The sequence below is a fragment of a genome, unplaced genomic scaffold (genome assembly GCF_019419815.1).
Source record: "Pyrus x bretschneideri cultivar Hongxiangsu unplaced genomic scaffold, Pyrus_bretschneideri_v1 Contig37, whole genome shotgun sequence".
In the NCBI taxonomy this organism is placed as follows: domain Eukaryota; kingdom Viridiplantae; phylum Streptophyta; class Magnoliopsida; order Rosales; family Rosaceae; genus Pyrus; species Pyrus x bretschneideri.
This window is the reverse complement of record NW_025999690.1, coordinates 2,547,730-2,572,199: the sequence shown is the minus strand read 5'-3', so window position 1 is coordinate 2,572,199 and position 24,470 is coordinate 2,547,730. Positions and strand designations below refer to the sequence as shown.

Here is a 24,470-nt window from a genome sequence, read left to right as displayed (position 1 = left end):
CAAATTGTCACATCTGGCCCGGGCCTCTACCACATCTCGAGCTCAACTCCACCGTAGCACAATATTGTTCACTTTGGGCCCCTACCACACCCTCACAGTTTTGTTTCTGGGAACTCACACGAGAACCTCCCAATAGGTCACCCATCCTGGGATTGCTCTCACGTGAACTCGCTTAACTTCGGAGTTCCAATGGAACCCGAAGCCAGTGAACTCCCAAAAGGCCTCATGTTAGGTAGAGATGAAAATATACATATAAGGCTTACAACATCCACTCCCCTGGACGATGTGGGATGTCACAACTTTTATTATAATAAAAACTAGTACAAAGCCCAAAAAGGACCAGGTAAACAACTACAGAGAAAGTAAAAGGCCCAATTGAAATGAGAGCAGTAACTCAAGATACAACGGAAGGTCCACACAAACTTAATCTCGAAGGCTGTAAAAAACAAACAATAAAAAAACCCTAATTTCCAACAATAAAGACCACACCGTCACTGCCATCACATCCTCAAAGGAAGCCAAACTCTGAACAGATCCAAGTTCCTTTCACGAACCCTTGCAAATATATACAAACAAATTAACTTAAGGGTAGAGAGTGAGGCTAAGGGAGTATGTAAAGTACCCAACACTTGGCCTTAATGGGGATCCAGTATGGCGGTGGGGGAAGGAAAGTGAGGGAAGGAAGTGGATCTGATATCTAATTTTTGATCGGAGTACGTTGATCTAAGCACTTGATGGGATGAAGATAAAGTATCACAGCTAGGAAGAAGGGAGGAATGAAAATGAAAAGACATAAAGCATTAATAGCAGCTGAAAAATGTTGAATAAGGGGCATGAAGCCTAGGATAGTTGAGACTTGGCTCAAAGAAAAATGAGATTAAACTCAGGGGAGAACCGATAATTAAAAAGGAAGGGAGAAAAACTGGAAAAGACGAAGGAAGAGGAGGGGGAAAAGTAAAGGAGATGATAAGGGATGAAAAGAGAGAGGAGAGAAATTGAGCAAAAACTCATGAGGAAATAGAGAAGAGAAAGGAAAAGAAGGAAGGAAGGAAGGTGGATGCCTCCGGCACCCAAGGCAAAGGCTAAGGCCGACGACGAAAGTTTCTGGGATTGTCTTTCAGAGAGAGAGTTTTAGAGAGAGAAAATGAAGACTTTTAGAGAGAGGCTTTTTTAACTTGTTTTTGTTAGCTTCCGTCTTGTTTAAGAAGATTTTTTTTTTAGTGCATCAAAAGTGCACATTTAAATTACACATTTGAATAAGAGTTGTTAGATTATTAGCTTAGCAAAATTTAACAGCTCTTATTCATTTATGTAACTTAATGTGCACAAGAAAAAAAAATCTCTATGCTATTGGACTAGATGAAATGAATAATGAATTAGCCCATCTACTTTTACCCACTTGATTAAGTAGATTAGTTTGGGTTATCCATGCATGCATGAGGAACATATATATGGTCTAAAAATAAAGATCTTATGTTTTTTTTTGTTATTTAAAAAAAAAAAAAATGATGAATTGTGTTAGATTAGTCATTGATAGAGTTTGAACTCACATCATCATATAAGGGTTTAACACATTTCCACAACTGTCGTAAAATGGCTTGCTTGCAATAAATATCTTATGTTTAGATGTTACCATTCAATTCCTAATTTATGATTTTATAACATTAGCAATTTATAATAGTAACAGAAAATGTAAGCATGTGATAAGTAGCCAATAATTAATGTGAATTTATGGTACTTTTTTTTCTTTTAAAATGAATACAAAGTTTCTTTTTTCTCATACCATATCCTAACGTATTAAAATTATATTCATTTGTATTTTCGATCTCATTGATTATATAATAATTCATTAAATATATGAAGTTGTGATCACTAGACATTCAAAAATGGCAAAAATAAAAATAAAAATTTCATTAATATAATGAAGAGGATTAGACATTTAAAAAGACAAAATATGTAAATTGATACAATTTCAAAAGGAATTAACTTAGTTGCTGAACAATTCAGTATCTACTCCTCCTTACATCCAATCCTGTGTGGACACGAATTAAAACTTAGACACGTGTCCACACATGATTGGGTGTAAGCAGGGGTGGCTGCTGAATTTTTAGCAGCCAAGTCTTGTTCATTTCAAAATCTCAAAAAGCAATAAGAGAAAATTAAAATCTCAATTAGACGTTAAAATTTATACATTTATTTATGGAATTGTTATTAGCATTTTAAAAATCTCATTTTACACTCCAAAATTTCTATATTAGGAAAAAAAATACACTTATGAGGAGTGTAAAATGAGATTTTTGAGATGCCATAATACTTCTTTTATTTATTTTGGACAGATATTAGAAAGTTTGTTTTTTTATACCAAAAAAAAAAAAAAAAAAAAAAAAACAAGAAATTGGAGCACAAGAAAAATAAAAATTGAATTACAATCGCGTGGGGCAACTGGAGCGCTCTATTTCTCGGTTTCTGACAACTACGGCGGTGCTCGCTTCCTCCACCTCCTCCTCCTCCTCCTTTCTTCCCCAAATTGCTCTGTTTTTTTCTGAAACCCTAAACCCTGAACCTCCAATCAATCTTCCTCTTCCTAAATGCCCTCAAGTCGATATCCCTCCTCTTTGCTTTCAGTCTAGCAGTTATCGCAAGCGAGGTCCAATTGAATTCTCTGATAGGCGCAGCGAACGAGAACTGAGAAGGGACGGAGGCGAGCGTAAATGACGATGTTCGAAAGAGTTGTTAGTCAGGTGATTTTGGGCTATCTGGGTCGGTACTTCAAAGATATTCAGAAACACCAGCTGAAGATCACCCTTTGGAAAGGTAGTATTTTCAAGCATTGAAGTTATATGCTGTTGTTTTTCGTTTTCTTGTGGAAGTTGGTTGAGTTTTGCGGGTTTTCGATGTTATGAGTACTCAGGAAACTATGAATTTATGTATATAACAATGCCCATGTAATGAATTTTAATGTGTTGCGTAGGGGAAGTGTTCTTGGAAAATGTGGAGCTAAGTCTTGAAGCATTTGATTATCTTCAGTTGCCTTTTGCTTTAAAAGAAGGTACTTTTGACATTTTCTTCGTACTACTATTGTTAATACTTTTGACATTTTCTCTACTTCTTCGGTACAGGCAATGTTTTTGGGTTATATGTCCATAGGTTTAAAGTTTGTGTAGTTGTTAGTACAGTTATTGAGGACCATTTGGTGGAAGGATTCCATTGTATTGATATGCCAGAACTTTAACAAGGTCCAGTTAATCTATGTACATTATTGAAGGCACTGGTTGTGATTGTCTAGTTGTGCTTTATTTAATTTTATATGCTGTATCTTTTGGGATGGGAGGAAATCTTATGTCTGTAGAGCTGTTGGGTCGTGCATCGGGTCCTACATGATAACTTCTTAACTGGTGCATTAGATTTATGGCATGATTCTATATATTTCTTCATTACTATTATTGGTAGCTACATCTGATCATGGATTTTTTGATAGGCCGGGTAGGAAAGTTAAGCATCAAAATTCCTTGGAAGAAGCTTGGTTGGGACCCCATTGAAATTATTTTAGAAGATGTCTTTCTTTGTGCATCCCAACGGAATGATCAAGAGGTAATTTTCAGTCTCAGATATGTTCATTTGAAAAGAAAGTGTTCTTGGAATTGACCGGTAGAATTACTTGGAGATTGTATAGATAATAGATATTAGATCACAAGACTTAACTAAAACAATGATTTTAAGGTTTTGCGGATGATCTAAAGGTATCATATATCATGTAAATTAAGACAGTATCTGAAAAGGGATAATTTCATGTCGTTAAGTGATTTTGTCTGTTTTAGTGGAGTTCGGATGAAGTTGAAAGGCGAGAGCTTGCTTGGAAAAAGGCCAAACTTGCTGCAGCAGAGTTGGGAAAACTATCAAAACGTGTTTCCGGTAAGCTTTCTTAAATTCCACTTTCTGAAGGCAAATAATGAACAGCTCTGATATTAATGCCCCTCTCTTTTCTTTGGCAATTTTATTGAGTGCACTATTATTGATTTAAAGTTACTAGCCACGTGTAGAGTTCACCAAGAAAATGAAGGGTCCCTTGTAGAAATTTAAATTGGGGCCTTGGGAAAACATCACTGAATTAACAAAGAGTTTTGCTTTTTGAATAAGATTCTGAAGTTTCAATTTAATCTTCCCTTATTCTATTTTTCAATTTTTAAAATATTTCTATTAGTTGAGCAATGCAATTCTTAGAATATTTGAGTCACCCCGAATTCGAGGCATGAACACTTCTGATTGGTTTTAGTATCTTTGTGTACACACTGCAAATGTAATACCTTGCCCTCCAAGTGGGACAAACCTTGGCCGGTAGTCTGTATGCTAAATTGCTAATGCAAGTAAAGTCATGTAGGAAACTAAATCAGTGTACCTGTATCATTATAAAAGTGCAACATCTATACTTTTTCACTGAAAGATAATGTATCTGTATCATTCAATGTTTTAAAAGGCTCGCCTTAGGGCGTGCCTAGGCGGCCTCTGAGGTTGGGCGTGAGGGTTGCTGCCTCTGTTTTGAGGGAGTGGGTGGAAGACGTCGCCGGAGCCGCCTATGCAGCGGAGGCGCGCCTCAGGGAGTCCATGCATCTCTGTTTGGCTGCTTTTTTATTTTTTATTTTTTTTAACTCCCAAATCCAAATTTTGGGTAGGGTTTTAACTGCCTCGTACCTCGTCCTTGCATTATCGTCTCTCTGCCTTTTTTTTTTTTTTTCTGATTTTTATTTTTTTATATAATGGATGTGTGTGCTGTCTGCGTGCATTGTTATATGTGTGCTCATTGTGCTTTTCATCCTTTATTATATATATATATATATAATATAATATATGTATATATGTGTGTGTATATATTTATAATATATGTGTGTGCTCAGGGTGATTATTGATTAATAATCTTCTTTTATTTATTTATTTTTAAATATAATATATGTGTACCCTCAGTGTATATATTAAAAAAATTTAGGTCTTACGCCTCACGCCTAGGCCAGGCTATCCCTCGGACGCCTCGCCCACACCTCACGCTTTTAATACACTGGTATCATTAAAAATGTAGTTATTCTATGTAATATATTCAAATTACCAGGGCATTAGCCACATTTTTAAAAAGAGTAGTCAACCCATAAATTATCAAATGAGGGATATATTATTATTGTTGAGCTAACACTTATGATCTTTAGTTCACATAACTGTTTGGTTTACTACACAAAGAAGGTGTGCATATTGTTTGGAATCAATTAGGCGCTAAGCTATCACCAGATCTTTTTGTACTCATGGGATGTGGCCTACAGCTCATGTGCTGCTGCTCATTGTCTAAGTGGCTAGGACATATTACATTTATTTTATTCTTGTCCGTCTAGTTGTCTTAGTCTCCATGACAGTTCAGTTTTTTAGCGGGAGATGCAGTGTTAATTCTTTTCAAAGTATATTCTGGCTGCCAATTTGTAACTTTTGGTGCTTTAATGGGTTTTCTTTTTCTCTCTGCAGAAAATCAGGCTGGGCTTATATCATATATTTCTGCTAAGGTGATATTACCTTATTCTGCAATTTACATTTTGATTATTTTTAGCTCACAGAGCCATCATATTATTATGCTTTCTTTGTCTCTATTGTTCCATCTCAATACTTGAAAAGAAATGAAGTGTATTGTATAATTTGGTACTGTTGAAGATATATTAAGATATTTGGAGTTTGTGATCATTGCTGAACACCACCTGACATTTATGCCTTTTGCCCTTTAGGTTCTTGACAGCATCCAAGTGTCAATCAGAGATTTTCATATCTTGTACCATCACAAGCTCAGTGACTTGGTAAATTTTCTCCATGTTATAGTCCCTTGCTAATTTTTTTTCTTTTATGTAGCTGTCCGTTCGACTCATTATTTGGAACATTTGGTTGGAGCGTAACAAAAGAATTTTTGATACTGGTGTGGGGGTAGCAGATCTATGGGGAAGAGTAATATATTGGGCAGCCCTCTGGGCTTCAGTTTCGAATGATTTTAAGAATTACTCTCTTTCTCACATACTGTGGGATATGTTAGCAGTTGTAAAGTGATTTTGGTTGAGGTTTTCCTACTTGTAATCAGATCCTCTTGAGAGATTTTCTTGTTCTGTTCTTGGTGGATTTCTTATCCTTCTGTGTATTTCACTTTTCTTTTTTAATAAACTGTTATAGTTTCTTCTCAAAAAAAATATGCTAATGGTACAGGTGTAGGTTTTTTTTGAAGGAGAGGGGTTGGTCTTATTTTATTTATCTACTATGTTTCCCACTAATCCTAAATTATAAATTAAATTGATCAAACTTTTGATTTGTAATTTATTGTTCTTTTACAAGTAAAAGAACTATACAAAAAACCTTCATTTATTTGTTGTTTTCTAAGATGTGGATATTATTTAGTATCTGAAGTTACTATTCTATTTGCACGACATTTTCTCTTGAATAACATAGCATAATTTTTATTCCTGTTTATTGTTTTGCAGGCATATACTGTATTTGGGTTGAAGTTATCCAGCTTGAGGACAATGAAGCAAACTCCTTTAGGGTAATTCACAGTTTCTTCTGGTTATATTGGCAGTTGCCATTGCTTTTTTTTTTTTTTTTTTCTCCAAGTTCTTTCTGTCTTTTCTTTCTTTCTTTGTTTCTTTCTTGTTTTTACCTGTTCAAACTCAAGAGAGTCTTTGATTATTAGGCATATAGAGTTTTTTGTCTTTATGGGCCCACATTACTTCAACTATAAGAATGTTAGGCAGAATTTTTAAAGTTGCAGTGCATCCCTTTTTTCAGTCTTTGCTAGTTTATATTTGGACAAAGTTTGCATGTGACTGGTTTGCACAATGCTTATGATTTTGGTTAAACGTAAAAAGAAATAAAAATAAAAACATGATTTTACCGTTTGTGGATTGCCATTTGTGTCTTACTTGGGTTGACAACACTGTTAATAAGAAACGAGATACCTGAATTAGGAAATGCAAAGTGTACAATCTCTAGTGCATTGCCATTTGTGTCTTACTTGGGTTGATAACACTGTTAATAAGAAACAAGATACCTGAATTAGGAAATGCAAAGGGTACAATCTCTAGTGGGCAAGTAGTCCACAAAAGAACCTAGCCCCATCCAACAGAACATGAAACTAGCAGGAAATAAACATCCGAAACGTCAGATAAAAACCAGAAGACGACTACATTCAGACCATAGTACCATCAATTGAAAAAGGATAGAGGGGAGCAAGTCAATAAACTTGTCAAGTAACTCTCAGTTGCCCTTTATAAAACAACAGATGTGGCTGCAGAGCGTGGACCTGTTATGGTCTTATGATATGTTGCAAATGGATTTTAATTTTTTGAGCCTTTAATATCTCAGGCCATCAAGTGGAAGAGGGGGCCAAGTTAATAAAGTTGTGGAGATTACGGGTTTGGAATTTTACTGTGGCACATTTTGTGGAGCAGTCGAATTGATGACTATGAACAATGGTGGGGACTCCAAACTGTGGCACGATACAAGACCTGATGGGGAGAAATATGACTCAATATTGTCCCCTTGTGATGTTTCCATGTCACTTTCGGTATGAAAGTCAATTTCTTTTCTTCTTTGTCCTTTGCGTTGTAGTTGCATCTCTTCTGTCCGTCCGTCTGTCTGTCTGTCTGTCTGTCTGTCTGTTCTCTCTCTCTCTCTCTCTCTCTCCTCTCTCTCTCTCTCTCTCTTGGTTGTGGAATGATTGTCCTGTTTTCTTCAAAGTTTGTTTCTGATTATTGCCCGGATTTCAATTTAAAAACCTTGAAAGTGCACTAGCAATTGCAAGGGTTGTATTTTTTATTATTTCTGATGTATCTTGATATAGTTAGTTGGTAAAAGCAGGGTTTGTTTTTCAAGCCCGGTGGATATCTTGTCCAGTCCACTGCATTGTACATTTTCATTTCTAGTAACAAAAATTTGTTTCTTGTAAAAAATAATAATAGATGAAACTCCAAATCTGATGAATATATATATATGTATGTATATGTATGTGTGTGTGTACACACACACACACACACACAGAGCCTTTATCCAAAGGGATAACCATTTTTTGGTAAAAATGGGGACTAATTGTCTGGCCCTTATACATCGAACTTCAATGAGCTAGACCGTCTATTATTTAAGTCTTCATTCAGAGATTATCCTTGCAAAAAATCAATTTAATCCAAAACCATTTACTCATTTGATTGCCCTGATGAATTTCAATGTTTCTTGGAACATAGTGTTCATCAATTTCTTTGAACTCAATTAGGTGCCTCAAACATTTTCGATTTGGCTATATTTTGCAAGGATGATCTATAAAGTGCAACTTGAAAAATAGATGGTTCGGATTGTTGAAGTTTGATGTGGTGTGGGCCCCACAACTAGTCCCCATTTTTACTAAAAAATGGGGATCCCTTTGGATAAAGGGCCTGTATATATATGTAACACTGTTGCTTTTGCTCTATGCTTTGGTATCAAATGTGATAAACAGTAAGATAAATATTTTGGTAACTAATTTTTTGTTACATTAGCCTGGTGCATGTGTGTGTATGTGTGCATCAAAATGAATTGGTAGTTCATATAATACATGTTTTAAGTTAATAAACTTTTTACCCATGCATACTGAGTTTGAGTAATATGCATGCTCTTGAATGCCAGGTCAACAGATCAGGAGAGCTTGATAACAATACTCCACAGTACTCTATCACCGCTGAGATAACTGACTTGGTTGGTAAATTGTCTGTAAGGTGTATATAAATTAAATTTAGGGCAATTCCCACTTTACTACCCTCAAGTTTTGTCAAAACCGCACTTTACTACAGTTACTTTTTTTCGTCTCACTGTCATACCTAAAATTGGATTTTTTTGCCACTTCGATACTTCCATTAGCCTACCCGTTAACTTTTCTGTTAACTGATGACGTGGTAGGATCCTGACCCACTAATTCTCACTTGACTACTCTCAAGTATCGTGAAATTTGCACTTTACTACCCTTTGTTTTTTTTTTGTCTCACTTTACTTGAGAGTAGTAAAGTGAGAATTAGTGGGCCAATATCCTGCCACGGAAGTTAACAGAAAAGTTAACGTCTAGGCTAATGGAAGTATCAAAGTGGCGGAAAAATCAAACTTTAGGTATGAACGTGAGATGAAAAAAAAGAAAGTGCAGTAAAGTGTGATTTTGGTGAAACTTGAGGGTTGTAAACTGGGAATTACCCTTAAATTTAACTGGTTTACTATCTTCTCATCTCTTTTCTTGATGTGCATGTCAGGTGATGTCTTTAAATGAGGTTCAGTTGCAACAAATCTTAATTCTTTGGGATTTTTTAGGCACGTGTGAATTGAGAAATAAGTAAGTTTTTTGTTCATACCATTTTTAGCTATTATATTTACGATCGTTGTGTTGATAAACTGAAATTTTGTGTAACTTCTATGTAAAAGCTCAAGTGGCTTTTAATTGATCTATGGTTATTGGATTTTGAAGGTATGGGCGCTATCGTCCCTGGTATAGTCCGTTATCAACAAAAATGAAGGGTTGGCAATTGCAGTGGTGGCATTATGCGCAAGAATCTGTTCTATCAGATGTTCATAAGAGATTAAAGAAAAGCTCATGGAGATATTTTGGACAGAGGCTGTGAGTCCATTTCTTTTTTGGTTTTACCCTCTTCTATACCAAGTGCAATGTTAACAAGTACAATTATGTTCTGTTTTTTTATTGCTCACTCAATTTTTTCATATTGTATGTATGTGTCAGTGTGTATTTTTATTAAAGAAACAATTATATTGCAAGAGGAAGTAAGCAGTAACAACAGAAAGGGTGGTCAATCAAAACAACCTAACATATATATTCATAATGAATGCTTTTTATGTCTCCAGAAAGAGTAGAATTATGTGCTAAAACTGCTGATTCATGAACAACGGGCATCTGAAAAGTCTTGTAAAATATTGTTTCTTTTGTCCTGTAAAATGGGTTTCAGTATGTAGTATGTACACAACCATATGCTGCAATGTACGAAACAAAAACATGGATTCCAGAGTGCAAGGATTATTCTTTCTGTGTCATTCTATTCAATTGGAAAGCTTTGGCATGCTTAGTAATAATGGTCTTCCCATTTTTCCCTTTAGAAACATAAGTTCCAAACCATCAGTGCTACGCGTACTCATTAAGAGTTTGAATTCTTATCTTCTGTGAATATCAAGATGTCCATCTAAATCAAAACTACAATATTTTGGTTTCAAAATTCCTGTAAATCAGTGTTATGCTAAAAGAATATTTTAAAAATTCATTCGTCAGAATATCCTAACTTGTTAAAAGAAATTTTGTTGTTTTACCACCACTTGACATTATGTGTTTGGGATAATAGTTCTGTTTCTTATGACATACTTTCTTCTCTCATAGATACATTCCTTACCTTCGATACCTTTATCATGTATCCCAACAGCTTTTAATTTTTAATGTCCTTGTTCCTTGAAGGAAAGTGTTTTCATTCGTAGAATGTTATGTGATGATCATTTCCCAGGTATGCATACTCAGTAAGAGGTTGTACTTGTTTGAAGTTTTAACATTCAGTATTTAATCTGGTTGCAGAAGTTCTTGTCGGAAGTACGTTAACCTATATAAGACTAAGCTGAATTTTCTTCGCCATGATCAGGTGATTGTTGTACTTGTCGCTTTCTTCTTATGCGTGTTTGATGCCCTTTCCTTTTTATCTCTTCAGTCGGTGATGTGTCATTTCTGCATGTACAAAGTCCATCTTTTATGTGGTTTGATAATATTGGGCATATAGTCATGCACAAGCAATGTGTTGATGTCTCTAGTTTCTGCTGATTTTATTTATCATAAATGTTATTTAGTTATGGTAAATAGGAAGTGTGGTGGACATGTCATTTTATTTTTTAATAAGATTTGTGTACTCTTGTTGATTATTTCTATCTTGGTTCCACTTTTGGCACAAATGGTAGGAATGTATTCAACGCTTCCCACTATGCCCCCCCTGTAGTGTGGAATGTCTTCACTATGGGCTTTAGTTTCCACAGAATTCAGGGGTTTATCGTATTATAGTATTTGGTTAGATTGGAAAGCTGTTGTAATTTAATTTGTGTGCTCTGTGTTTATGTCTATGTACAGAACTTTGCTCTTATGATTTTCCATTTACTTTGTTTTTAAGCCGTGGCCATCTTAAGAGAGAGATTTGGGTTTTGACAAAATTCACATTAACAGGCAGCAGTCTGTTTCTTGTGTAAAAGTGCTATTAATAGTTATAGTATAATAGTTGAACTTAGTTGGATGAGGATTTGGTCAACTTTCTCCTTTTTATCTCCCTTGAAAATATTGAAATGTACTACAATTTTTTTTTATTACCATATTGTATGTCCTATGCATATACAGTAATCTTGAAAAGGAAGCAATGCAATATCTCAAACATCATAGTGCTTTTTGTTTCTTTTCCTTTTGATCACTTTCAGACCATGTTCTTCTGGGCACAGTTGCTGTTAAATTGTACTTCTTATTCATGCACATTATCTTCTGTTTAATTAATGAGGTATGAACATTCAATTTAAAGGTTGGTGTCTTACTTGTGAATTACACATTATGCTTTTTTGTTATCAGCCAATTGACGAGAGTACTCAATGGGAATTGGAGCAAATGGAGAAAGAATTGGACATCGATGATATTTTAAGTTACAGGTCTACTGCTGAATGTGAGCTGCAGGTATGAATGGTATTCATGTGTAGGTTGGGAGACATTGACACATAAGCCGCATTTGTTATAGGCCCCGTTTGGCAGACCGTATAAGACACCGAATAGTACTAATAATACGGAGTACGGTGTTTGGTGTCGTTTGTATTAAATAGCCACCGGATTAAACAATCCAGTCCCACCTACTTTATACAGTAAACACCCGCTTGTTTATCCTCTCCAAAACCATGGTGCAATTTAGTCGGGTCCTTCCTCTCCAGACGCAGTCGCTGTCTCTGCTCCAGGATAGTCGTCCTTCTCGATGGTGATGATGTTGCCTCCCACCCGGTCCCAAGCCTCTGTGACTATGACATTCGGGATGGCATCGCCGTGCTTGGTAGCCAGCACCTGAGCGATGCAGAGCCCACTGATTCCATCGCCCACCACCATGCAGTTAACAGAGATGAACATCTTCTTCTTCGTTTCCCCTCCCTCTGTTCTTCCCCCTCCTTCCCACAAATTTCAAAACCCAAATCCTTCGCCGGTGAACCTGCAAAGCAGAAACGCAGTTCCCTTCCATTGTATTCTTCTTTTTCCTCCTCCTCAGTTCTTCCAGCGAACCCAGTCCTCCTACTTCGGTTCTTCTTCTTTCGCAGCCACTGTTTGACGGGTTCGATATCACCATTTGCTCGATTGGAAATTTAGCAATTTGAAACGTGAATTCTTGCAATGATTCAGAAAGTTAGCAATTTGAAAGAGGAAAAAAAAAAATTTCCTCCACCTGCATCTTCTTTTGGCTACCGGATCTCCCTTCCTCTTCTCCACCGTTGCATCTCCGACCCCTACAAACAAACAAAGATTTCTCAAATTTTTTTTTTCTTTCCTTTTCTTGTATGGTTCAGTACCAAACACAATATAAATAATGCGATCATTAATCCGATACTGCACCAAACGCCCGATTAATTTAGTCAGTACTATTCGGTGGCTATTTATCCTATCCGACAGAAATAGTCAGTACAATCCGAGCTGCCAAACGAGGCCATGGATTAGCTCGGATAGGATAACTTACTAGATTGAAGGCATACTGAAGGAACAAATGGATGACAAATTCCAAATTTTGTCCAAGTTGAATGTAGGAGATGGATTACTTATGAAGGAACTTTTTCTCGTCTTATCCTCACAAAAACGGTAGGATTAGAAGGGATAAGTTTCGTTTATGACTACTCTGTCTTCTTCCTTCAACTTGGACAAAATATGGAAGTTGTCATCCACTTCTTCCTTCAATATGCCTTCTTTTTTGTAAGATATTCTATCCAAGCTAATGCTCAGAGTATTACTTTCAGTACTTCTAGCCCTTAGAATCAACTCAACTTTTTATATATGAAAAATTTGTCAGTTGGTGAATTTAGATATTTCAGTTATCTATATTCCTGCAGGAAATTTTGTCGAACTCTTTAACTTCAAACACAAATAATGATGAGCATTCAACTGGCAAATCCCGGGGATGGTTGAACTGGCTATCCCGTGGCATGCTTGGTGCTGGTGGAACAGATGATTTGGGTCAATTTTCTGGTGTTGTTTCTGATGAAGTTATTCAGGTATCTCTATCCAATTAGGTAGCAGAAGACTATATTTTTGCTAAACATTAAATACAATGTTCTATTTCATGTGCAGGATATATGTGAGGCCACAGAGTTCAATCCTCCAGTTTTATACAATGGGGATGTTCAGGCAAATGATAAGATCAGTATATGTGCACTCCAGTTCAGCATTCATCAGATCTCTGCAACACTAAGGAACATGTATGAGTAACTATTTTCATTACTCAATATGGCTAAAAGGAATACAAATTTGTTATCAACTATTTGGCAGCTTGAGTTTGCCTTTGCATTGTGCTTGAGCTTGGCTTGAGTGAGGCTCCAGAATAGCTTCACTAGGCGAAGCTGAGCAGAGCTGGTGTTATTTCTGCATGTTGTTTTCGCCTTTGACCTTGTCTTCCTGTTGAAGAATTAATTAAGCTCAGTGTTAAAATAACCTTAAGTTGAATACTTGTATCATGATTCGTGAACTAAAATAGTAGGTAAGCTTTACAATTAACACTCTAGCTAGTCTGTTGTGAATCTTGTGATAGGAGTTAATTTCCGTTTTTCTTGATTCAATGGTTAATATTTACAATTATGAAATATCGTCTTCAGGACAAAGCTCCTATTCTAATTTGTAAACAAGTGGAAGCCATTGTGAAATATTTTCTTTCTATGGTTCTGGTCTAATATTTTGCAAAGCAACGTACTAACTGTCACTGTTTAATTGTAATGTATAGTCAGATTAGTGTCGCATTTTCTTTTTATGTACTGTCATGGGTTTCTTTTGTACAGTATGTATATACTTTGTCAGTTACTAAACTGGCGTGTCTTTTAGAAAGTGAATCATTCTGCCAGCGAGACAGCTTATTTCTTACATTAATTGTTTCATATGTGTCAGTAAGTGATCAATTATTTACCAGACTGAAGATTCATGTAGTGGCATTGCTCCTCCCTCTCTGTGTTATACTGTATTGACTAAAATTCACACTTTTCAGGAAATATGGTCAAGAAATTTCTGAGACAATGTTGAATGGGGTGATTATTGAGTGCAAGTTTTGGGAAGAATCTGCAACCATTTTTTCCGTTGTCCAATCAGGCCAGATGGTTTATCCTTGTAGCAAGAAAGTCATTCTGCAGATGAGACAGGTTTGTAATTAATTTATTCATTTCCTTTTCTAGGAGTTGATTGTTTTCGTACTTTTTTTTTTCAGAAAATCTACGGACAGTATCTTTAGTTGGACTCTACGACCTGAGGACATAACTTATTTTTGTTTTCAGTATTTAATAAGAACAATGTTTTTCACTTAAGGGGACTAAATGACTTGTTATATTACGTATTAAGTGATTCTTTGAAGTCCAAGTGGATAATCAAGGCTCATTCAGCTTGCCTTCCTCGGTGGCCTTCTGGGCAATATGGTTTAAGTTAGAAAGAAATGGAACATGCTATGCAATTTAGTTCTGAATTTTATTCACTTAGAGTACTTGGATCTAAGGGGAGACGTGACACAGAACTGAGTGCAATGGCGCTCTAGGATTCATATAGCCGACCCCGCTTAGTGGGAAAAGGCTTTGTTGTTGTACTGTTTCTTGTACTTCTTCATGTGTCTAGCGCTGGCTAATATCCAAACCAGTTAACCACATGCCCAAATCTCCTCTCATTCCACTATCAAATGTAGTTTAAATAGCATCTTGATGGCATCTCTGTTGACACTCATTATTGTTCTTTGTGAAATTACTTTCTGGTAAGCAATCTTATAGAGGACAATTTCAGTGATTGACCATTTTCTTTTCAGCCTACTGTTGAGAAGGAAGTATTAGACAATGAGCATCCATCTTGTAGATTGCAAGTGGATGTATCACCAAACCTTGAGGTTGAATTGTGTATTAAGGTACCATACTGTTACCATCTATTGCTCTGAGATGCCGAGTATGATATAAGAAACCTCTCTTGGATAACTAGATATGTTTCAATGAGTATTATTTGTCTGGATGTCGTTTATTGACAATTGCTTCTTCCGAACGCTTGTACTCAGGGAATGCTTCAACCATTGGAAGTTAATTTTGATGCAGAATTTTTCCTAAACTTGATGGACTTTTTTGGAGTTTTAATTCCTTTGAAGGTCAGCATGGAAGGGTAAGAATTGATACATTTTGTTACTACAAGTTTCTTTTTTTATTGGTCACACATCTCTCTATCTTTCTCTCTATGTGGGGTTTGCTTTTTCTATCTTTGGTGTCTCAAATTGATTCATAGTTGCTGCTATTGTCTTCAGATCATATAATTTTGGTTTTTCTGTTTTATATTTAAGAGCTCCTTGGACTTTCAAGTTTCTAAATTTGCTAAAGTTGGAGAGTTTTAATTAGCCAAAAGTTACAAGGGATATGTAAAGAAAAAGTTACAGTGTTCCACATCATAAATCATCTTTGATGAGGGTTTAGATATTAGTATGTTTTTATTTGTTGAAAAATTTGTTGGGGAAAGAAAGCATAATAGTTTCTTTCCCTTGTCGTCGTTGATTTTGTAAAATTTCTATAGACTGAGAGGTCCATTTGCAGATTGGAGCATTTAAGGTTTCTTTATTTTCCATCTCCTATTTTTGTTGGCATATGGAGGTCTCTATTATGCCCTGCTTTATGGTCTTTTTAACTGTTATTAACTTGTTATTACTTGCATATGTTTTTTGAAAAAAAAGTGCACGTGAGAAGTTGATAACAATCTTTTGACATTTTATATAAAAAAAAGAATAAAGAAATTAACTGTATCCTGACTACAGCATCGAATATGAGATCATTTTAAGAGTGTTCTCTGTTTTGCTTGCTCAAGGAAACATGGTTTAAGAATGACATGTTTTGTTCAGAATTGCTTTCCTTCTCACATTATTTAGGTTTTGGATGGCCTTCTTGACTAAGGGTTTTCTTGTTTTGACCCATGATGCTTGTAATGTGACTTGCTGCAGGTTCTCTTGTCACTAAATGGGATAGAAAATGTAAATGGTCGATTGTTATCAAAAACTGAGTAAGCTTTCTTGTTGCGACTATTATGTTCCATTGCTAGTTTCTACCTTATTCAGATTTTTGATGCCCATGTTATTGTCCATATATAAACAGATTGATGAGTTATATCAATGTTATTGCTTGCAGATACATTTTATCCCATCTTAGGAAAGTTGTGTGGGATTTTAGCATCATCAATATTATCATAAATGTTCCTTGGAGAGATGCAATACCAGAGCAGCATAACTTGGTAATTCTACTGATTAATGTGCCACAGAAAATTTTGGTTTTCGCCTTTTGACTTTCTTGATGCTTGTTATATCTGTTTTATGAAAACAAACAATTTCAATTGGTCAACTCAAAATGTACACTAGATGCAGACAACATTAGAATTACAAAAGAGATCTACATTCATAGCTAAAACATATGATAAGGACCAGTCTTTAAATTCTGCTGATATTGATGCCCATGACGAAGCCAAAACCTAACTCTAGCCAATTCTTTTCTACATCTCCCCCTTTATGATTTTCGAAGATTCCTCAAACTCCATGGCATCTACAATTAAATTTATGCTCTAACCTACTTATCCTCGAAGAATCCAATATCACGACTGCCAAAGGGTAATATAATAACCATAATTGGTTGGAATGCCCAGTCTTTCACCACAAAGTAATCATTCAAGTTTTTGGCAACTGGTTTCTGTTGGCTTATGTGCTTTGTGGAAAGAATGCTCCGCAGTTGATACTATTAATTTAACTAAGCTGAGAAAAAAGTAAATTCATTGCTTAATGCAGGATTTGATTAACTAAATGCAATTTTTGACAGGTAATTGAAGCAGGCTCCCTTATTTTTATGACTAGATGTGATATTGGATCTCATCCATCAGATGATGGACAATCATATACTTTCAAGAACTTCTTAACTTCGGTTTTCAAGTCTTATATTCCTTCGAGCTTTCAACTTAAAGATCTATGCGATCACTTCGAGGTCAAGTTAAATGATTTTGAGGTAGGTTCTAATCAGATACTCTGTACCTGTTTGTTTCTCTAATTGATTTTTGAGGATCCTATTAGTGATAATACTGATATTGTGCAGATGAAGATGATTATGCCTTCTCATTCTTCTCCAGTCTCTATCTTGGAGAAACTTAGCACTTCTATCTCTTTGGAACGTTGCTTAATCCAAGATGAATCAGTACTGAAACAGTTGGAGGCATGTATAGTTGTAAATAGATGTTTTTTTTTTCTAATAATTTGGTCATGCCCACTCTGTCTTGATTTAGCTGAACTGCCACGAACCTTATTGTAGTTTTAACATTGGAATCCATTGTAGTACGAACTTGAACATATGGTTTAGATACATATTGCATAGAAGCAGCTTGCTTGTGTCATCTGTTATTCATGCCATGCTCATGCCGTTGAAGTTTTTCAATTGAATAACAGATGGCATAAGCGTTGGCATTTATGGTAGAATGTAAAATAGTTCTGAGTTCACCTTCCATTAATTTAAGCTTCTGCATCCCTGTTATTCAACCCCCAATTTAAATTAAATTTGACGTGCTGGTCTCTCAAGTGGGGGGAAGAGGTAGACATGTGAGTGGGAGTGAATTAAGATGAACTAAATGTTGATTCGCATCCTAATAGTTTCAGATCTTGAAAATAGTGGTGAACAACAAAATTGATCAATTGGTAGACAGCTTTGAATCAGGAAACTGTTTTAATTTTTTTTTTTTTTTTTTTTCTAGTTCATGTATTAGTTTGGTTGTTCTCACTTCTACTTTTTATTCATTTATTTATTTATTTTTAAAGATGCTCAGCTGTTCTTTTGGTTTCAGGTGTACATCAATACATCATCACTGAATGCACACTTTTCTCCATCTATATATGCTGAAATTCTGGGATTGATTGCATACTTAGGTGCTCTGCAGTCAGCTCTATCTTTAGAAACTATTGATCCACTTAAAGTCGTATCCAATGGATCAAGGACTGCTGTTTTTGGGTTCTCTACCAATGTCAAACTGGAGACAGTCAGCTTTCAAGTAGAACTTGAAAATGAGAAAGAAATTAATTCATCCATCATGCTTGCTTGCCAACAATTAGATATCAGGTATCTTGTATTTTAATTTCTACTACGAGCATTTTTATGAGTGTACTGTTGAAATCGGACAATTACACACTTGCACATTTTTCTATTGGTTTATAAATTTGTAGCCGGATTGCATGGCACAGGTACCGGACAATTTTGAGAAAGCCTATTAGTCAATTTATTTTTAATAGTGTATTCTGCCTTTCTTTCTGTGCCATGTGTGTTTTTTTTATTTTGGGGGCGGGGGAGGGGGGGGGGGTGTGTTTTCCCTTATAGTTGAAACCAGTTAACGTTTAGTGGCCCATGTATTGGGCAGCAAATTTACATATTTGTTTTTCCTAAATTGGATCACTAACACCTTGCTTGAGGTTGACACTTGGTTGTTCAACATGCAGATATGCTATTACAGAGCTTGAGGAGTGCTGGATCTCTATGAAAGCATTAAGTACCACTTTGCCTTTGAATGGTGAAAGTGAGAGCCATATTCTGTATTCATCTGCAAATCAGTCTTCTACGAATGCTTTACATCAACGTAATACTGGGTTTAGCAACAGCAGTGATGATTTTGCCACAAACATTGAAAATACTGAACCCTGCTTTATTTTACAGTATGAGTCTCTTAGGAATGAGTCAGTTAGCCAAAAATGTAGAATATGCTTGAATAACACTGATATCCACTGCTACCCGTATGTAATCAGACTGTTGATTGAATTTTTTGATAAGCTAGCTGCATATGGTGCATCTAATTATGGTATGAACTCCTTTAACTCATCTGCGGATGCTGGGAATCCAAAGAAGGTTGGTGGTTTTGGGTTTGAAAGGTTTGGTTTCTCAAACTTCTTGGAAAGTGGTTCCTGTGAGCATGCAAGCATACCTGTAGATCGTTTTCCTTTTGTTACACTATGCAATTCTGGTTCCCTTGGTAGCCTTGAAGGTTCTTTACTTTATGCCAGTCATGACTGGAGAAAATATTTCACTTTGAAGGACAGCAGAATCATCAGTCCACAATCCAACACAAAGAAGGTATCTAAATATTTTCATGCCACACCATTAGAGTTCACATCTATTGCTGCAGCATCTGATGTGGATGGGAGTTCTGCTGACAGTGGTACTGTATTTGTTATTGATTTAGATCTGTGTGGAATCAGAGTGCATTTTCATGATTCCTCATGCATCATTGGAACAATTTCCCTGCCTACATCTCACTCATCTGTAATCATTTCTGAAGACAACTTTGACATCTTAAGTTCTGCAGAGGGATTAGTTCTCACATCATCTTGGTGGCCACAGAACTTACGTGAGTTTCTATGGGGGCCCTCACTCCCGAGTTTATCTCCTATTTTAAACGTACGAGTGAGGAAAGAAAGCTGTGGGCCATTGAGTTCTTGCATTGAAGTATGCTTCAGCATTCAGCATGTATATTGTATTTTACCTCCTGAGTATCTGGCAATAATAATTGGTTACTTTTTGTTGCCTGATTGGAGTTCAGATTCAACTGAGCAGCCTGTCACTGTATCGCATGACCACACTGGAACTGAAAATGAGTGTTCACTTGCATATAAAATTGAGATACTAGACTGTACTTTGATATTGCCCATCAAAAGCAATGAGGGTCAGTTTCTAAAGGCAGAACTTCAGCAGTTGTATTGTAGCTTTATTCATCACAGCAGTTTAACTAATGTATTGAAGGATATTCCTGCTGAATGTTGGGTTCCCGGGCATAAACTTTCAGAAAGAAATCACTGTTTGAATTTATTTGGACGAGACTTGCTCCTATCATTCCTCTCTTTCAAGGATGATGAATGCAGTGTCTCAAAGTTTGATCAAGATACTGATTGTGTAGACATTCCATTAGTTGTACGCTTATGTGCTGACGTTTGGGTCAAGATACCTTGCGAAAATGAATTATCAAGTTCCTCAACCACCTGCATCATGATGAGGATTGGGTACTGTCAACTTATGGTTGAGGGTAGGAGTTTCATCTTTAAAGTTCTGAACCAAAACCATTAAGTATTATCTTATTATACTGCATGTATGAATTTCTCTTCACCAGAAGATGTATGTATGAAATTTTAACCCTTTCTGTTTTTCTTTACAGGTGCTCACTTTTTTTGTGGATTTGAGGGACTAATTGATGTCATAAATGAATTTTCCCAAGTTGCTGATTTATCGAAATGTTTCAAATCTGATGTTCCACAGTTTCTTCAGTTAAGAGGTGCCTAGAACAGAATAATGCAGTTACACCTGTTGTTTCAAGCATTACATTTTCAGAAGTTAAATGCTATTGCAAATCATTGTCGATACAGTTAATTGGCTGCAGAAGAGACTTGAAAGAACCTATAGCTAAGGCTGAAATGCAATTTATGTGTTCCGCATCATTGAGAGATGACATTCTCTTAAGTGTTGTGGTTAGCTTTTCCTCATTGGCATTATATTCTTTACCTGGTTCTGTTGTATTAGCAAGATTCAAATCCACATCAACCTCATCAGTTCTTGATTTTTCTCTTTCAAAATCAAATGAAGGTGGGAATGAGCTGCTGGTTTCTTTGCCTTCTGTTGATGTGTGGTTTTATTTGTCTTACTGGACTGATGTAATTGACTGTTTGAAATCTTATCCGGGACATTCATCCCCAACTACACTTGACAACTTAAGGCAGGAGGCCGATGTTCTGATTGTTAGGTCAGAAAATATTTGCGTAACATTTCACTTTCCTGTCTGGATTGGTGATGAAGGTTGGGGGGAATATCAGGTAGATGAAGATCGTGTCGAGGGTAATCAAAATGATTTATCTGACTTGGTCAAAGGAAAAAACTTTAGATGCCTTGCGGTTACTTTATGCAGTAAAAGTAGTGAACTTTTTGTTGATGCAAGAAGTGTGAAAGTCAAGTCCGACTTGGAAAAACTGAATGGTACCGTATTGCTAAGCGAGGACAAAAGTGTTCTATCATGGCCTCTTTTCCAGATATGTCAGGGTACTTTTGAAGCTGAGATTAACCAGAATGAGCTTGTGCATGTTGAAGTAGATGCTCAATGTGATCATTTAGATGTATGGATTTCACACAGCATTCTCCACTTATGGCATGGTATACCATTCACTGTTTCTGAAGGAGGGCCTTCTCAGTTTTCGTACGGTGGAATTGCTTTTAAAGTCCAATTTAGAAAGGTTTCTTTTCTTCTAAGTGATGGAAGGGTATGCTGACCTTGACTACTGAAGCTATTAGTTTTTTTTTTCTTGGTAATATGCATATCATTTGATTTTATCCCTGTGTTGTTTGTGCCCTTTTTTCTGCAAAGCAAAATCATAATAGTTGGGTCATTTGGTTATTTCTTGAATCTGATTATTTTACTGTCAATTGGTTGTATGCTGGGCATTTTGAATCTTTACTATGCAACTTGTAGTGTGCTTATGTGACCCAGGAGAAAATGAAAAAGAAAAAGAATACTATTCGTGTAGGTACATCTTGATTTTAAATTTTTTATTGGCAGTCTTATTTTATTGGGCCATTCTAATTATTAAACAGGGAACAGTGAATTTTGGTTACTATCAGTTTAGTTCGTATATTTGTGAAATTTTATTTAGTCCTCTTTTGTTTTATTTCACAAAGATTATTAGTCTGTTTTTCCTTTGAAGGTTTTTATTTTTGATATCATTGATTACCCGGACTCTTTATTCTGTCTTCTAAATGCATGATGCTTTCCATGCTGATAATTCCTGTTTGGCTTCATGTAGTGGAGTTGTAGTGGACCGCTGTTTCAAATTCTTATGGGTAACATCCTCTTTTGTGGTAATGTGACTCAAAAAAGCCTTGAAGGTTCAGTCAGTGGTGACCTTCAAGTGAACTACAATAACATTCACAAGGTATTTTTTCACAAACCATTACTTTCACTTCTACTTCAGCAAGAATGATATCTCATAACTTCCTGCTTTTAATGGATAAAGGTCTTCTGGGAGCCTTTTGTCGAGCCTTGGAAGTTTGAGGTTGATGTGATTAGAAAGCAAGAGATGAGTCTCAACAGCTCCATGTTGACAGATGTCAATCTCAAATCGCCTGCGCACCTTAATCTGAACTTCACTGAATCCCTAATAGAGGTGTGAATTCCTTTCAATTCCTTTGACATTTAGATCTATTTTCAGAAAATTTCAATTAAAAGTCTCATGAATCTTATCAAGGGTGTTATTGAGGAACCTGAACATAGCACCTGTTTGGTTCATATATCTTGAATGTAAATCACATTATCATTAACTGGACTACTAAATACTCACATTGGAAGGAGTGAAATGTGGGCTTGTTCATATATTGTTGAAAATACCTATTGAGACTGAAAAGATGATCCACTTACAAGTTATACTTGACCTTTGAAACCATGCAACATTCCCCACTAATTTTGATATTTTGTTTTTCACTTAGTGAATTATATTGGTTATCTTAAGTTGTCATATTTGTAACCCATCTCATTATCGTTTATTACAGTGTGTTTTCAGGGCATTTGAGATGATTAAGGATGCTTGGGTTCTGATGGGTCCAAATGATCTTCCCGAAAGCCAAAATTTTTTAAATTCTCCTTATTCTGAATATACATATGCAGGAAAATATGCTCCTTATGTACTTCAAAATTTGACATCTCTGCCTCTGGTATACGATGTTTATCGAGGCCCAGTTAATCTTGGTGTGTTTGATGTCTCAAAGATGAAGAACAGAAAGTATGTGCAACCGGGTTCCTCTATTCCAATCTATATCAATGATACTCCTGAGGAACAACTGATTAATGTTAAGACAGCACACTTTTCTGAGAGGCTTTTTGAGCAGAAGGCAAATGGGGTTGCTCATCAGTACATTACCATTCAATTTGATGGATCATCAATATCGTCTGATCCTATCTCAATGGATCTTGTAGGACTTACCTACTTTGAGGCTGACTTTTCAACGGCTTACAATGACAATATGGAAAATAATAGAACAAATACAGTTGGTGGTTTTGTTGTTCCAGTTGTATTTGATGTTTCAGTGCAGCGTTACAGCAAATTAATACGATTGTACTCAACGGTATAATACAAACTCAACGTATGACATAATTTTATGTTTGTCGGCTATTGGTTACAACTTATATACACTTGCAGGTGATACTTTCAAATTCAACTTCAACGCCACTTGAGCTGCGATTTGATATTCCATTTGGTGTTGCCCCTATGGTAGGACAAAAATATTTTCCATTTTTATGACTTGTATGGTTTTTATACGTTAATAATGTCAAATGTTTCTACTTTTCAGATATTAGATCCACTATACCCTGGTCAAGAGTTGCCACTGCCTCTCCATTTGGCTGAGGCTGGTAGGATTAGATGGCGTCCAGTTGGAGATTCTTATCTCTGGAGCGAAGTTTATAACCTTTCAAACCTGCTTTCTCAGGAGACTAAAGTTGGATTTCTTAAGTCCTTTGTCTGCTATCCAGCTCATCCAAATAGTGATCCCTTTCGTTGTTGCATTTCCATTCGAAATATCAGGTTGCCCTCATCTGTTAGGTCAAGGAAGACTTCACATCTCAAGAGTAGTCTAAACCAAACAGTTGGGAGTCGTGATGAAAGATTGAAAAAGTTAGATGAGTCAAAGAAGCAGTTCGTTCACCAAATGACTCTCAGTATCCCTTTAGTAGTTAATAACTACCTTCCAAAGGAAGTGACATTGACGATAGAAAGTGGTGGGATTACTCGGACTGCATTTCTTTCAGAGGTTTGTAGTGTGATGATGTTAATGAGATCTTCCTTTAGCTGAATGAGGAGTTCTGTGCTACTTTGCATTTTTTTTCCCATCCTCATAAGGTTAATACCATTATTCAAGAGGCTCTTCTCATTGATCTTTTGTCCTGTAGGTGGAAACTTCCTTTCATAATGTTGATCCTTCACATCACCTGAAACTTGAGATCCATATGCAAGGGTTCAAACCAGCTGTTTTGAATTTTCCACGTACTGAAACATTTTGTAAAATGGCTAAGTTTGGTGGAGCCAAGTTTTCACTTTCTGAAATTGTGGCCTTTTATACAGACTCATCAAATGGTAGTTCATTTACTGTTAGTGCTTGCTTCTGTTGAAAGTAACCGTATTACCTTATGCTCAGTAAGATTT

General features: G+C 36.0%; 1 protein-coding gene across 1 annotated transcript in view; it reads left to right on the top strand.

Moving 5' to 3' along the window:
* The first annotated feature begins 2,418 nt into the window (after positions 1-2,418).
* The window catches only part of LOC125480897, a 28,700-nt gene continuing 6,648 nt past the window's right edge, over positions 2,419-24,470 (top strand). The window contains 33 exon segments of the mRNA XM_048592139.1: positions 2,419-2,814; positions 2,972-3,049; positions 3,479-3,591; positions 3,819-3,912; positions 5,503-5,540; positions 5,757-5,825; positions 6,495-6,556; positions 7,375-7,576; positions 8,668-8,736; positions 9,279-9,358; positions 9,491-9,640; positions 10,595-10,658; positions 11,618-11,719; positions 13,105-13,284; positions 13,361-13,488; positions 14,265-14,415; positions 15,063-15,158; positions 15,303-15,403; positions 16,044-16,101; positions 16,227-16,285; positions 16,411-16,513; positions 17,089-17,271; positions 17,359-17,475; positions 18,098-18,369; positions 18,744-20,317; positions 20,447-20,554; positions 20,557-21,539; positions 22,080-22,208; positions 22,290-22,439; positions 22,822-23,394; positions 23,469-23,540; positions 23,620-24,078; positions 24,218-24,401. Coding sequence (XP_048448096.1) covers positions 2,712-2,814; positions 2,972-3,049; positions 3,479-3,591; positions 3,819-3,912; positions 5,503-5,540; positions 5,757-5,825; positions 6,495-6,556; positions 7,375-7,576; positions 8,668-8,736; positions 9,279-9,358; positions 9,491-9,640; positions 10,595-10,658; positions 11,618-11,719; positions 13,105-13,284; positions 13,361-13,488; positions 14,265-14,415; positions 15,063-15,158; positions 15,303-15,403; positions 16,044-16,101; positions 16,227-16,285; positions 16,411-16,513; positions 17,089-17,271; positions 17,359-17,475; positions 18,098-18,369; positions 18,744-20,317; positions 20,447-20,554; positions 20,557-21,539; positions 22,080-22,208; positions 22,290-22,439; positions 22,822-23,394; positions 23,469-23,540; positions 23,620-24,078; positions 24,218-24,401 — 6,904 coding nt within the window. The 5' untranslated portion in view covers positions 2,419-2,711.